This window comes from Gobius niger (assembly GCF_951799975.1).
Source record: "Gobius niger genome assembly, chromosome: 18".
Lineage (NCBI taxonomy): Eukaryota > Metazoa > Chordata > Actinopteri > Gobiiformes > Gobiidae > Gobius > Gobius niger.
In genome coordinates this window covers 23,629,087-23,644,974 of record NC_136869.1, presented here as the reverse complement: position 1 = coordinate 23,644,974, position 15,888 = coordinate 23,629,087, and the positions used below count along the sequence as shown (strand labels likewise).

At 41.0% G+C, this 15,888-nt stretch overlaps 1 protein-coding gene across 1 annotated transcript in view; it reads right to left on the bottom strand.

Annotated features, from left to right (window-relative positions):
- tmx3b (thioredoxin related transmembrane protein 3b) overlaps window positions 1–15,888 on the bottom strand; it is an 81,078-nt gene that overhangs the window by 28,515 nt on the left and 36,675 nt on the right. The window contains exons 10-12 of the mRNA XM_079575955.1: window positions 13,044–13,142; window positions 6,606–6,663; window positions 6,328–6,381 (exon numbers count right to left, since the gene is read on the bottom strand). Coding sequence (XP_079432081.1) covers window positions 6,328–6,381; window positions 6,606–6,663; window positions 13,044–13,142 — 211 coding nt within the window. The remainder of the gene's footprint in view (window positions 1–6,327; window positions 6,382–6,605; window positions 6,664–13,043; window positions 13,143–15,888) is intronic.

Below are 15,888 nucleotides of genomic sequence, written 5' to 3'. Positions count from 1 at the left end.
TTGACAGATATAAACAACATGACATAATATTAGTCCAAACACTGTGGCTGTGGAGGGGACATTAATTCGCACATTTATTAAAGTTACGCTGTGGATCCAATTACAAACAATAATAGAAACTCCTATTTGCATCTTTAGTTGGCTGCAGCATCCTGCCTGAGAGCAAGCTCCCGAAATATAGCTATTTTATGGAGCAAAAAAAGGGCAGATCAGGCCAGTAACACGTTTTTCACCCAAATGTTGCGGTTTTGTAATTGGATTATAAAGCTCAGCCAAGGAATCTGCTGCTTAAGGAGTGTGTTATTATTAGAGATGAAGTCAAAAGTGAACTGTGCCCTGGCCGGTTTACTTTGGCCAGTACGAGATGGCGCAGCCTTCAGTTCAGCAAAGTTTTTGTGAGTAAATATTCGGTCTATTTGTGTTTAAAAGGTCTTAGGCTAAAGATTTAGCCTGTTCCCCTGAAGCACTGACAAAAGTACACCCAAACTTGGAGCATCTGTTTTCTTTCTGCAGTTGTCTTTTAAACAGTAGTATTTAGTGCTATGCAAGTATTACTGCTTAGATATATATATATATATATATATATATATATATATATATATATATATATATATATATATATATATATATATATATATATAAACTGACCTTGCTTGGCTTGGAACAAAACTGTTTTGCAGCAGGACAGTTCAAGTCCCTGGAACAGTCGTACAAACAAAGGATGGCACTGATGTGAGGCTGCAGCTCCTGTCAGCGATTGCAGCGATAGCTGTCAGCCTAATGTCTGTCTACACTATTTTTAAAGAGTCCTGGAGACTGAACATCAGAACAAAAAGGAATTCTGTTCTCAGGTTTTCCTGAAATGTGGTATAAGTAGGAGTCCATTTGTAGCGGGTTTGGACGAGTGCCCAGAGCTGCCCCTGCGACCAGAGCTGACCATGAAGCTGAAACGGAAATATTACAGGCCAAGTTGATTGAAAGTTAACTTCCTTTCTGTTGATAATTCCAAATCTCTTTTTGTAAGTAAGAACATGTTAATTTTACCATATCAGCAGTTAATAATAATAATAATCTGGTCAGCTCGTGTCTTTCAGATTCAGAACAGAATTGTTTTGGGGGTTTTTTCATTGCAGAAAAAATAATAATAATTATGTAAGTTTCATTGCAGACTGTGGTAGTGAACAAATAATAAACGACAGCAGCTCAGCTAAATATAGCAAGTTAAGACATATCATTGTATCATTGTCAGATCAAAGACTTGAAGCTGCACTACCTGAATATCCCAATTTTAAAACCATGAAAGTCGTAGGAAGTTGAGTAAAATCTCTGCTGCTCGCAGACCCTCCTCACAGACCCTCCTCACAGACCCTCCCGCACAGCCCCAGTGTTCACATGAGTTCATTAGATGAGCAGAACATTCCAGTTAGACGTGGCCATGTGAAATGTGAATGTGATACAGAGAGAAACATGTCAGTGAAATCAAACATGCTCCTAGTATTTGAAAACATGGATTTTAATCAACCTATTGGATAAAAGGTTGCACGGCGAGGCTTTACGTTATTAAACATAAAACATGAATCTGAAGATGCAAACTCTAAACATCTAAAAAAAGTAAAAGTCACATAATGAGACCTTTACCACTTGGCAAAACCATTCTCCACTTCCCTGCGCGCTAAGCTCTCCCTGCAAACTCCCTCAAGTGGCCCGTACCCACCGTCACCCACCAACTGCCACTTCTCGGCCTCTCGTATGTATTTTAATCCCCTCTGCGCCGTCTAATCTCACACGAGTGCTTCTGCATCCGCCGCTCCGCCGACACACTCCAAAATGGCGAGCGAAATATCATGACATTTATGACCGCTTTGAAAAGGCACGCGCTTATTCAGACGTCAATCAGCGCCGCTCGAGCAGCGCCGCGCCCCCCTCCCACCAGCCGGGGGCGATAGGGGAGCCTGCCTTGTAATTACACGTGCAGTTTAGGTTGCGTTGGAGGGGCTCTGATCTCAGTGGGGATCTCCGGCTCGCTAGTCTTCAGAAAATAAGGAGAGAAAATAAAGAGAAATGCAACTAGCTAGCGTGTCTAATTGAAGATAGGGATCGGTGTAATTCTCTTCAGCGCTAATAGGAATGCCTGGAGAGGGAAGGGGCCTTTGATCACAGCACTGCCATGCACCTCTTCATCCAGAAGTGTCGGCTGAGGCGGGTAATAGAGTGCATCTGAGAATTTAACAGGAGCAAAACAAAAAGACTGAACTGTTTATATGCTGTCGTGTGGATACGGCAGAGATAGCGCCTCATTTGCTAAGCTAACGGTGTGTCTGCGGCCCGTTTTACGCACATCTGCCATAACAATATCGCTTATATCACCAGTTATAGCTTCAGGTCTATGGCAGGAAAACGCAGCAAGTCTTTTCTTGACGGATGCCGCAGCGGACATGGGGTAACTGTCCAGTTTTCACTTTACTGTCAACTCCTTTTCCGTGTCTCAGTGGGACAATGAACCGTGCAACACCACTCCAAACTCTGGAAAAAAACACACTTCAAATGTGGGGACTTTTGCCAAGCAGTCAAAAATAATAATTTTTTTATAGTACAAAGTTCTCAAAATGGCACCCAAAACAGGAAAGAGTCATGTGACTGAAACCCCTCTAATACTTTACGGTCCTTATTACAAGAACATAGAACATGACACTTTGATTTTGATTGGATTCAGTCAGAAGTGCAAAGGAAATCAGCCTGTGGTGTACTGACTATACTGATAACATTTATTTTTGCCATTTCACTTGAAACACACTAAATTAAAGCAAAAAAAATGACAGATCGTAGCTAATTAAACAACCTGATTTTTGTTTTTGGGTTATTTTGTTTTCTTACATTGTTAAAGAGGGGGTATTATGCTTTTTTCAATCACATAGCACCAGTCTATATCACACTACAATGATGACCAAACCTTCTGTTGGTCTGTCAATGCAGTAAATTAGAATAACTGCCTTGTATAAAATTGCTCTCTCAAAATGGCTGTAGCGAATGTCTTGAAATAGGCCTCTGTCTCTTTAAGAACCTCTGACTCTTTCCGACACGCCCCCTCCACACGCTGTCTGTGGCATCAGTGGGGAGGGGGTTCTGCTGAGGAGCAGTGGTTGGTTACTCGGCTGGTGACCAAAGCTCGGAGGCGTCTCCAGGAGGTGGGGGCGTTCCTAGGAGGACTCAGGCAAACCTTTCCCTAAAATGGCCGCCATCAGAGTTTTTACAGATTACTCAAAAATATGTGAATGTGCCAAGGCAACACTTCAGGCATGTTTTTAATGAGGGAGTGACATAATAACACGATGTAAAGCTTGAAAAAGTCGATTTTTCATAATACCCCCCCTTTAAAAATGTAATTAAATGCTTAGAAATTATCATTATATATATAATTTCTCTGGTATTATTCCCATGGACTGCAGAATGGCTTGTTTTGTCTTGTAAGATTTCGTATTTAGATGAGCTAAAGTAAAAATGGTTGATAAAAAGGTGAATCTGAAGAATCTGAAGGCCAGTCATACTTAAATAGATATAATCGTACATTATTAAAGCCTGCCCAAAACATTTCAGAAACATGAAATGAGTACTAAAAAGTAAAAAATAACTTTGGACTTTCACTTCTCACCCGATCGCTAGAAGCTAATAAATTGTGTTACTGCTTCTGTGACCTGCAAGAGCATTGATTAACCTCCAACACCAAAGCCGCATGTAGGTGGGAGTTTTAGACCAAGCTGTGTAACAATAGAGCAGAGGCATTGATTACAATGTATTTGTGTCTGGGTGCTAAATGGCCTCTCCTCTCCAGCAGAGCAGAGAGAAACATCCCGACCCGACGTGCTGTTGCTCACAGCTACAGCGGCTGAGACTGAGGCAAAGTCTGCATTCTGATGAACTATGAGGGAACTGGAAAAAAATAGGAATAAATCAAGACTAAATCAGTTCTCAGCAAGGACCAAACTTGAAAATTGGTGCAAAAGTAGACAAATTAAAGTAAGGTAAGGGCATAATTCACTGTCCTCAGAGAATTCAGCTTCCAGCATTAGAACCGTCTGTGCTGCAGTGAGATTAACTTGCATAATAAACACAATGAAACATTTTTGAACTAAATGTTCAATTCAAACTTCAAAATTAAAGCTTAACAAGTGCACCTCACATGCGCCAACATTTCACTCCCCATGTAGAAATCTTTCAGGTTTGGTGACCGCCACGATCACCACATATACACTGCTCCACCAAACAAAAGTACAGTCACAACAAAAAAAGGCACATTCACTGTTGTGTGAATGCTTCTGTAATGCCCAAAGACTCAGTGCTGCATTCACTTTTCACCAAGATCGTGTATTGCAAAGCCTTCTCCAGCACATCCCAAAGCTTCTCAATGGGGTCAAGATCTGGACTCTCACAATATGAGCCAGATGAATCCTGGCATCGCCATCTTGGAATATGCCCGGGCCATCAGGGAAGAAGAAATCCATTAATGAGCACATAGTGTTGCTGAACCTAGACCCGAACAACCACAGCCACCCCAAGATCAGAACAGTTAGTTAAATCCAGGTCAAGGACAGTTTTTATATGGTCAGGCAGTGTGGTCATGGGTGACATAGGGGGTGCCTCAGATATGAAGAACCCAGGAAGAATCAACCAAAGTGAAGAGGATCACTCAAAACAGCATGAAGTGAATTACAACTCCAGGCATGTTTTTGACAAAAGAACAATAGTCTAAAGCTCCACAAGTCCATTTATGATGTGTCTCCAATGCAACAGAAAGGTGCCACTGTGTTGAAGTAGATCACATGTTTTCCAAGATGAGCAACACCGAATGATTCAGGCTATAAAAGTCCAAAGCTGCGGAAATGAATACTGTTGATTTCTTGCTAAATTGGCCCCTCTCCAGTCGAGCCCAACATAAACACCTCATTCCTACTTGTTATTGCTCAGCCGGCGCTGCAAAAAACCAGAACATTATGCATTAATACGAGCCACTGAGCCGTGCGTTTGACTGACAGCTGAGGAGAACACCTATATTTGGAAGCTGACATTTTGCATAATTACCTTTCCACTGAACCTTGGTGAGGGGGAAAAAAAAGAAGCTAAAAACAAGACGCGCGCTGACAAAGGCTGCATGGTGAATAAGCTCTCTCCCCGGTGAGCCTATCATCCTCCAATAAGTGTAAAAAATTCTTGTCTGACCTCCGTATCCGCGCGTGACCTGTTAAAATGATCACTGTAGCCCCTTCACGGTTTGCTGTTAAACCATCGCAGACGTTTTGACCTCCTTTATGGTCAAGATCTTTAATTACAGAGCCTTACCACTCTTGATTGTTGTCAATCCGCAAGTTTGTTATGGTGGGTTTGTCGATTCAATCACCGGCATGGTCACGGTCAAGTACGGATTTTCTGTTTGGAAATCTTTCAAAATAAAAAAAAATAGCGAATGGTCCATCAAATTAAAAACACGGGTTTCAGTCAAATTACTTTTTGTTTTGTTTCGTTGGTGTTTGAAGGCTTCAAGCGCCATTGAAGCAGATGGCAACCTATAGGGCTGAGAATAATAAGCTGCTTCTGTTGAGAGCTCCACAGACAAACAGCAAAAAACGAAAACTTTATTTGAATCTCCTGCTGAAATAACAACAGATAAAAGGCCAACAACTGTGTTACACCTAATTAGAATAATATAGCTCACCATTTCTCCAAAATAAGCCTTTATTCATGCATACATTATTTAATATTTAATGTCAGAAAAGAAACTCCAGAATCAATGTAATATTTCTGTGCCATCAGATGTTTAGGAAGAGCCTTAAAGTCGGCTCTACACTGTGTTCAAAATTATTATGCAAATTGTAATTCACCGTCATGAAGGTAAAAAAAAAAAAAAGATTTTCAATGAAACTCATGGATGGGCTCTTTGAATCACTGACATTAATCTCAGATGCCTGGGATGATTAGTTGTCAGGTGAGCTCAGTTAAGGGAAAAACTACTGAAAAAGGACGTTCCACATTATTAGGCAGACCAGATTTGCCAGACAAATACATTAGATTAAGAGAACAGCTGCTACAAAGAAGTGCAGGACCCTCCAGAGGCTGCAGTTGTGCATAAACCGTCTATCCTTGCCTCCCCTAAACTGTTAATTGAATGCTCATGAACTGCAGTGGCTCAGAAATACATGAAGACTCATTTTCAAACAGTCACACCACTGATTAGCGCCGTGTATCAAATTAAGCTGAATAAAAACTGCAGCTCCTTTTTTAAATCCAACATTGACAGCGATGGTGTTACTCAAACATAGACACAGCGTGACTCACCTGTTAAAATGTTCTCTGTGCTCCTTCGCCACCCGCTGGATCAAGCCCTTTAATCTGAAAGCAAATAAGCAGAGAAGGAAATGCCACATGAGACGGCGGCACAGACTTATTTTTAGCCGACGCCTGCAATTTGCGGCCAGCGTCGAAACAATAACTGGCACTTTTTTTTTTTTTTTATGTTTATTTGAGAGCAGTTAAATGTGTCTGTTGCGGAGACGCGGGGATTACAAGGCGGCGAGGGTTGAGCCGGTTTTAATTTCGGGTGTTTTTTTCTGTACCTGCCACTCTCCTCTGTGGGGTCCTTCTCGTCGATGACTGCGATGGCCACCAGTTTGCCTGAGGGGGAGACAGACAGGGTGGCGGATTAGAGAAGGGAAGGCGATAGGAGGCGGTGAATGGATGGGGCATTATAGGGCGGTTTTAGAGAGCAGAAAATGGAGAAGCTTTAACGACAAACTAGAAGAACAGAGAGAGAGAAGCATGTAATGAAGCTGTATGTGTTTAAGGAAACGTTTGCACTGGATTAGAAAGAAATTGTGTATTGCAAGTTTTCTGTTAATTTATGTTTTCATATAATGGTGGGTTCAGCAGCAAAATCTAATAAGTGGATAGAGCCAGGTTTAAAGTATGCTTTATTTGTTATTCAGAGGGGATTTTGAATGTATTTTCTAGGTTTAGAATAAGCTAGTTAGAAAAAAAAAAAAAAAAAAAGAAGAAAATCAGTAAAAAATCCAATTTCGCCTTGGTTTTTTGTGGTTCAAAGCTAAAAAAAAGTCAGGAATTAGATATTGAAAGAGATGTTGTTGCAAGAGTGCAATGAAGTGTAATGAAGTGTAATGAACCTGGATGGATGTGGATACCAAACATGTCGATATTTGTGAATGATATTTGTGAAAGACTAGAGCGTTGTAATAGTGATTTCCTGAGAATGTAAAAAACATTTTTAAATAGATGTTACGGGAGAAAACGAGCTCAATCTCAACAAAGCCGACGCTTTCACCCGCCATGTCTCGCCTTATTTGCACAATGCAAATGAGATAATATATTGTATTATTCAAGATTTCTTTCACATATTTTCAGATAGAAGAAATTTCAAATCAGAGTGTGACATAAAAGTGAAAATATCCTGGGGAAAAAATATCTTAAATATTCGGAAATACTCGAGCTACTGAAAATTAGAGCTAGATGTAAATAATGTGCACAATTATTGACCACATTTGATAGTATTATGCAGAGTATAGGCTAAGGAAAAGCAATTATAAAATTACTTGCACTCCTCTCTGCTCCTTTTCATTCCAGCTGTATTATCATCAGCAGTTTTGTTCTTTTCAATTTGATGAGATCATCTAACATGAACCATCACTGCCTCTTCAACAGCAAACATCTCTTGTCTCCAACTTAAAATAATTCACATTTTCCTCTCACATCGCGGGCTTCTTCCACGGTTTTCTTTACATTCTCCAAATGTTACACTACTTCTACAGTACACACCATTTTTTCTCCCTTTTTTTCTTCCTATGGCTCGTGTTTCTATTTAATAGAGTGCCAGCCTGCCCTCCAGTGGTCAACAGTGGTCACTAATGGGGTTACTGCAGGGAAGAGTGTAGCCTCAGAAAAGCTCAAGGATGCAAGAAAAACAGTGCTTCCAATATAGAACTGAGAGAGCACATAATACATGAATGCTGTGTGTGTGGATAAAGCATCCTTCTGCTAGCTACAGTATATAACAACAGGCAGATAAAACAAAGTACGTATGAGAAGAAACAAATAAAACTTAAGAAAAGACAATGCAAAGATTTTAAAGTGGACGTATGATGTACAATTGTGGACTGCAAACTGTTTTTTGGGCACCTTAATTTATGTATGTGCATCGGAGAGCCCTTTTAAAAATCAATCGGAGGCCTCTTTGTAAAGCTTGCTTCTGCTTTATGCATGGCTTTACCCGTCTTCCTCGCCAAACTAGATATTTATTCATTAGTTGTGGGACGGTGGCTGCTTCCAAATTCCTCGAGGAACAGCTCCTATGTCCTGATCCTATCTCCTACCCCCTTGTCCCATGATAAGGTCAACCGTTAGATCCCTCTGCAGTTAGGAACTGGACCTTCAGCTGCGTTTGCACAATCCCACCGTCCTCACCCAGTGGCGGAAACAACAGGGGAAGTGACATCACTAACAGCTACATAAAAACTACATCACCCATATAGTATTGGACTACCAAAAACACTCTTACTGCTGCCACTGACTAAAAAGCTGTTTCAGATTGACCTTCAGCTACAGCTTCATCACAGAAACCAAAATCCTGTCCTTTGGTTTATTGTCAGAGAGAACCAGCCGCATTAACACAAAGTGAGGTCAGCTCCTTCTCTGCGCAATGTATGCAAATTAGCAATGTGGCTTTAAGTTTCCTCTAAATGAAAGCAAAAGCACAAACTGCCTTCATTTAGGCCATCTGGTTTGGGCTTAGACCTCTTACCAATTTGCTCAATTCGGATGCACCCTTAGCTTATCTCTACAGCAGCCCTGTCCCAGACCAATGAACTAAAAGCAGAGACTGATACATTTGTGACTAAGCGATAAAAGGCACAAACATTAAGGTTGTCTCTCGATGGAAGAAATAAGAGCTTGGCTGTATGATGACGCACGTAGTCTACTCTATAGATCCATCAGGCTTCTCGTGAGCGCCTGGTGTCACCCGGCCCCCGTATGAACGCTCGCCTCTCACACTCACCGCTTCGTGAGTCCGACAGGGAAATGTCATACCTGTCTGCCTCGCACACCGTCGCTCTGCTCCTCACCGGGGAAGAGGCCACGGGTCTCTTCCTTAAGGACTGATTATAAGAGCAAACTCCAGGATAAACTCAAACAGGAATTGATCCCTAATCTGAACTCCTCAGCATCCCAGCAGATCGAGGACAGAGAGACTTCAAACCATTAGCTTGAAAGAAGAATGGTCAAATCGCAATTAGAAGACAAAACTACGTAAGTCAAATGGAGGGGTAGTCCTGAGCTGCTGCGATTACGCAAAGTGTGTTTTACTCGCTTATCTTTGAATACTCACCGGATCAAAAAAGGAGTATCAATAAGAGCAGCAGCATGGTTGCATCTTTATTGATACCCATTCCTCCTGATACTGTATGTAGCCCATCACCATCAAGAACAGCCTCAACATTTGTGGAGGTAGATTAGCTTTAGAATAACACTCTGCCCTCCATCTGAAATCTGGTCTTAAAAATAACCGATAAAAAGGTATGGGAAGATTCATTTTTATCCAGAAGCCATGATGAACGTTTGTCCCACTTTATGTCAAATTCATCTCTTAATGAGACTTTCTTCATTATTAATAGCTGGACTAGATCTCCTAAAGCATGACTGGCCGATGAGCTCATTAGCAGATGCTCAGTCCTTCCCTTCCGGCTCCCGCCTCCCTGGGCGCGCTTAGGCTGCGGGGATGGCGACCTCGAGGTTAAAGGGGCGCCATTAGAACACTGCTCAGGGCGCGTGTTTACCGCTGCGGCATAAGGAGAGTGTTTATGGTCGACATTCATTATGTCTGAGCTGTAACAGGTGATTTGGACTGGGAAAATGTATGTCATTTGGAAAATCAAGACATGGATTCTAACTCTACGATCAAGCTGCAAAGATTATTGCAATCAAACGGAAGAGAAAAATTGTGAATTCAACAATATTTTGGCCACACAACAGACTACGTATTTCCTCATGTTTCATGGCATTTGTATATTGTATGCAGTTTCTCTATAATTAACATAATACAAGATAATGTTTATCGGCCACTGGATGTTTATCTGACCCCACAAAAGGCAGGAACTTGAATATGGTTTAGCATTTAGCCCAGAGGTCACTTTTACATGCTAGTTTGTACATGGGGTACCTGATTTTTCCTGATCAAACTGATTTTTTTTTTTATCTTAGCACTAACTTGTCTCTAGCTCTCACAATCCCTCCTGTACATCACCGATTAATTATATATATTTAAAATTATTTGCACTAGTTTAGATTCTACCTCTGTCAATAAACATTTAGATGAAGACAATGCAACAAGGTTAGCTATAGGAAAAATAAAACTCTTTTTCCAGGACTAGTCCGCTTGCTAACTCGGGCGAGGAAAGCACTTCTCTTTGGAGCGTTTCCAAAAGACACTTGGTAAACAGGGTGCCCATGAAAAGAATTCATATTTTTCTAAAAATCACGATGACACATGTGACAACTCTGGGATAGGTGTAATATTTTTTAAAAACACTGTTTTTTGTACATCAGCAGTAAAAAGTTGAAGCCTAAAGCTATGATTGGCTCTGGAGCTCTGTGGAGGCTCATAGCCTTCCCGCCCTTTTGCCCTTTTAACCCCTTAACTCCCACCTGAACCGAGCACATTTTCTCTAGTTTGGCTTTACCCCAATCCAAAAGCTTCTGGAAAAAAGGTGAGAAAATAGCGACAGAACTGAGACGAAAACAATGATGAAGATGTGAGAAAAAATTGACAAAAAATTGACAAAAAATGGACCAAAAAAATAATGAAAAAGTGGCAAATATGTCACAAAAAATTGACAAAGGACAAAAAAAATTACAAAAAAGACAAAAAATTTAGAAAAAATTGACAAATAAATTATGAAAAAATGATTAACAAGACAAAAAGTAACAAAAAATTTACTATGACAAAAAAATTACAAAAGTACAAAAATTAGTTGAAACCCCCCCCCCAAAATGATGTAAAAAAAATCTGATGACGTGAGGAAAAAGATCCATTTAGATGAGTTTTGTAGATCTTAGCTTTCAAATGAGGCGTTACACTGGCCTACAGGATTTGGGTAAAGCTGGGTTCAGGCGGGAGTGAAGAGGTTAAGCAGCCATGTTATTTTCACAGGCCACACAGGATCATTACTATGAATGGGGCTGAATGGCTAATCATCAATCTCTAGTATGTTATATCTATGGTTTAAACACAATAGTAGAACTACACAATAAAAGAAAATGTTACGATATCTGAAAACTGTCTTGATATTGTAGCTATATTTGATTAAAACGTCCAGAAGGATCTGAGTGAAATGTGCTTGGAACTGAATCGTGAATGCCACTGCAAAAAAAGAAAATAGGATAAAATAGCTGTTCTAATATTAGAAAGCCCATTTGTCTCAGCACACGGCATCAATTTACTGCCATTAAGGCGACAGTTCACATTTCAGCGGTACGTTTAAATATCCTGTGGTGGACAAATACAGAGGCACAGTGGGGGGTTCGGAACACGAAGCCTTAATTTCCACCATTAAATATATAACACATTCAAACAGGAGCTCTCCACCAGGCTAAAGTATGTTTTTTTTAATTACAAACGGCATGGGGTAGATTGAATATTGGGCAATGGGGTGTTAAATGTTTAGAGTGAGCTCATTACACAAGGGCGAGCTGAGGTAAGGAAAAAGTTATGACGATGTGCAACTTTGACAACTCTCCATAATGTGAGGGCTGTTTTAGATCAGCAGCTCCAAACTTTACATCTGTTCTGAGATTTTGGTTTGAAAAATATGAGGTGAAAATAACATGCTACAAAACTGTGAAAACAAGCTTTCACTTTCAGCTAATAGCACGCTAGTAAATCTATGATGGCGCGATGAACACACTTTTAGCCCAAAACGAGTTCAGTGATGGATTATGGGCATCAAAAATGCGGAGGACGGTTTTGTGTTTTATCTACAGTCGTATTTCCAAAGTAGCAGACCTGGACAGGCCGTAGGGTTCTGCCTTGTGATTCGACAGCCAACATTGAACTCTCCGAACATTTCAGAACCCAGACCCCTTCGATGTTGGGTCTGGCATAGTTTGCTTCTGGACTGGTTTGGGCGAGTTGAAGGGGAACATGCTTAGCCGTTTTAGAGTATCTGTGTTGTGTTCTGTTGGAATGGCAACTTGATTGTTTTGCTAACTACGTTTACCGGCCGTTAGCAAAACAAAGCTAGCTTAGCAACGTGCTGCCAGAAGAAAACAAAGCATCTCCATTTTGAAAACATTTCGAAAGCAACTATGAGTGGTTTAAGGAATAAGCCACCGTTTTTACATACTGAGATATGTTCTTACCCTAGCTTAGACGAGTTCATTTGTACCCGTCTGGTCTTCACGGGTGCCCTCAGAACATATCTCAGTATGCAAAAACGGTGGCCTATACATACATATAGTACAGAGGGGCAGAGAGGTGAAATTAATCTAAAAAACTTGGCAAAAAGCAAGAAGTAGTTCTCGTTCTGGATTAAGCGGAGACCTTAGGTGACCCACAGCGCCCCCTGTGGGTCATATCCATAGCGGTCTAGAGACGTTTCTCCTAAAAGCACTTGAAATGCAAACTTGCAAGGGCTGCCACACCGTGCAAGTACTGTTCTCAAGTGACCCACCCTGCTCTGCGCCGGTCGAGATCAAAATCCAGGCTAAACAGATCAGGAAGAATTACTCAAAACTGCGTGAATGAAGCTGGATACTACTTCAGGCATGTTTATAACAAGGGAACGTGTCTCCTGTTCCGTGGATAATGATTGGATTGTGGCTAATATTGCAGCCCGACTATATTGCTTTTCTTCGTGGTAGAAACAAGCTGCCACCAGATCGGGTCCAAGAAATCACGTTGCGGGAGAACACAACAGAGGTGTAAAGGGACAATATATATTGCAAATATCAGAGCGGATTGGACAGTGAAGAATGGCGGCGCGGCCCACCTGTTTCTCCCAGCTCGTACAGCGTGAAGCCATCGATTTGGAGGTATCCTTGGAAGCGCTCCTTGTTCACCCACGATGACAAACTACCGTCCGCGTACTCTGCAAAAAAGACACAAAGACACAGGAGCTTTCATTTCAGAGGCGGGGGCACAGAAAAGAAAGAAGAATCGGCTTATCGACATTCAGCACACGCCACGGTCAGGATTAAAGGCACAGGGGGAGCGCGGTATTGATGGTGGCGTTGTCAGGAGATCACACGGCGCTGGGGGACAAACAGAGGGTCGCCTAAGCAATGATGGTGAATGTGTGGGCCTAATGTGGAGCTCTCCTGAGAACAAGTGACAGGCTTTATTGTGAAAGCAGGAAAAGGTGGTTTTACCATATAGTGGGTGGTTATATTTCAAGGGTTTCATGGGTTTCTGTCCCTCCATGATGTAGTAATGTTGGTACTACGGCGATACAACAATATTACAAAGTCTAAAACCAGATGAATTTATCCTGGGCATAAATGGCTTTGTTTGGTACAGGGGGAAGCAAAAAGCCATGATCAAGGGCAGGGCGATTTAGACTGTTGGTATAATATGCTGCTCTTCCAAACTGAGGATGCTTTCAACATTATTCTTCCTTTGTAAGGGAGAGACAATAAATCGTTTGTTCCTGCGGCTGGGGACAGTTCAATTTTTTTCGATACCATAGTTTAACGACACCTGAACGATGCCTATACGCAGATATTTGTTGTCCAGAAAACAGAACAATAATGTGTGGAAGATCTGCACATTTACAATATTGGTATCATCTCCAATGTCAGGAAGTGTGTGACAATTTTGGGAAAAAAATAGGGGAAAATTGAGTCACTTCCTTTAATACTGTCCCTGGACCAACAGCATTTATTTTTGGTACCTCCTTTCAACACTTCTGTTTTTTCGATACCTGTAGAACCTAAACCTTTTTTCTGATACTTTCCTGGTATCGTTTAATGGTGCCCAACCCTATTTGTTCCCAAATCAAAATACGTTTTTGCCATTGTCAGTAAAGGTACATTTACAAACTAGGATTTTTTTGGGTACATACGCAGCTTGAAACTAGAAATAATATAACTAATAAAGCTATCAGGGCTGGGATACAGTTAGGAATACTGTATTTAGGGGCAGTACAGTAAGTATTGTGAAAGAAGAAAACAGTGATACATGTAGAATGTAGATTATAAACCAAATGCTACTTGACATTTAAGAAGTGTAAAGAGTAAAAAGTGCACTATCACAACCAAATGTAGGTCTAAAATGAAGTGCTGTGTAACTGTTCCTGAAGAAATATTCCATTTTAAAAAGGTATTTAAAGTATCGACACCACGTATTGCGACGGAGACGCAATATACAGTACATTGCAAAACAATATATTGCAACTGCCTTGGTAAAGTACAATATAGGTTATAGAAAATAGTAGATATAGAGAATCTGAATTAAAAAAAAATAGAAAATATACACATGTCCCGACAGACAACAGCATGAATGGTGGATTTACAAATATACAATAAGCAGCAGATGTGAGGACAATAACCAAATACACTGTGTGCAAAGTGCAAATGTATCAGCGCTAATGGAAGGTAACAGGTTATTTAATGTTCAGGAGTCTGATGGCAGACGGGAAAAAGCTGTTCATGTGATGGAAGGTTCTGGTCCGAATAGGTCTCACGCCTGAGGGGAGAGGGTCAAAAAGTCTGTCCAGGGTGAGTCCAGGGTCAGCTGTGATCCGACCTGCACCTTGTCCTGGAGACGTACAGGTCATGGAGAGATGAGAGAATATCACTTCACTACAGCAAAAGTATAGACCAATAAATAAAAAATGCATTGCTACAGATAAATCATTGAGATACTTTTCCCGAAACTAACTTTAGCTTCTTAATGCTATGGAATAATGCTATAGTGGATAAATACAACTAAAGAACAACTGCCAGAACATTCACAATCCATCTGAAATATAGACTGGGAACCTCTGGGCACCTCACGATTCCAGACAATACGCGATACATGTCTCACGATAACGATAACCTTACGATATGCTGGTACTGCAATAATCTAAATATTACACAACAAAAACCTACGATACCTCACGAAATGTGCTATTTTTAACCATTCAGGATTTACATTTGTCTTCATGTGCTTTGTTCCCCTTTATCCTCAATAAAGAGTATCTCATTAATATGCATGACGTCAAGTATCTTATCATACCATATCGTCCAGCAAAATATCATGATATATCGTAAAATCCATATATTGTCACAGTCCTAACTAGTGATGCACGATAATACCAATTTGAACCGATAACCGATAATTCCACATGTCCCGATACCGATAACCGATAATGACACCGATAATTATGTATGCATAGCCTGCATTGCGCTGTTTCACTGGAATACTCGTCGTATTTTTCAGCTAAAAGCGTGCAAAAGTCGGCCGTGGAGAGCGTATATCTGCTGCTGTAAATGTGCAGTCCTGAGTCTGCAGCAGCTCCGGGCTGTAGGACGTGCGGGGTGGCGCCGCCGAGAGAGAAAGGCAGCGAGCTGGAGCCGCAGATTCAATGTAGTTTGAGCTTATAATTATCGGGCCTAATTATCGGCCGAATTTATTTTTATTGGCTTTATCGGGGATGGCGCCAAAATGCCGATAATTATCGTGCATCCCTAGTCCTAACCGTTATATACTGTATGTTGTACTACATTTATTTTAAAGTAAACTTCGGTTCTGTTCAACTGAATGCTCTGGATGCTTTCTTTCCTGCCCTCAGTCATCATGCTCAGATTTTCAACCTTATCACGTGAGTCTTGGGTGACCTTATGTCCCAAAAA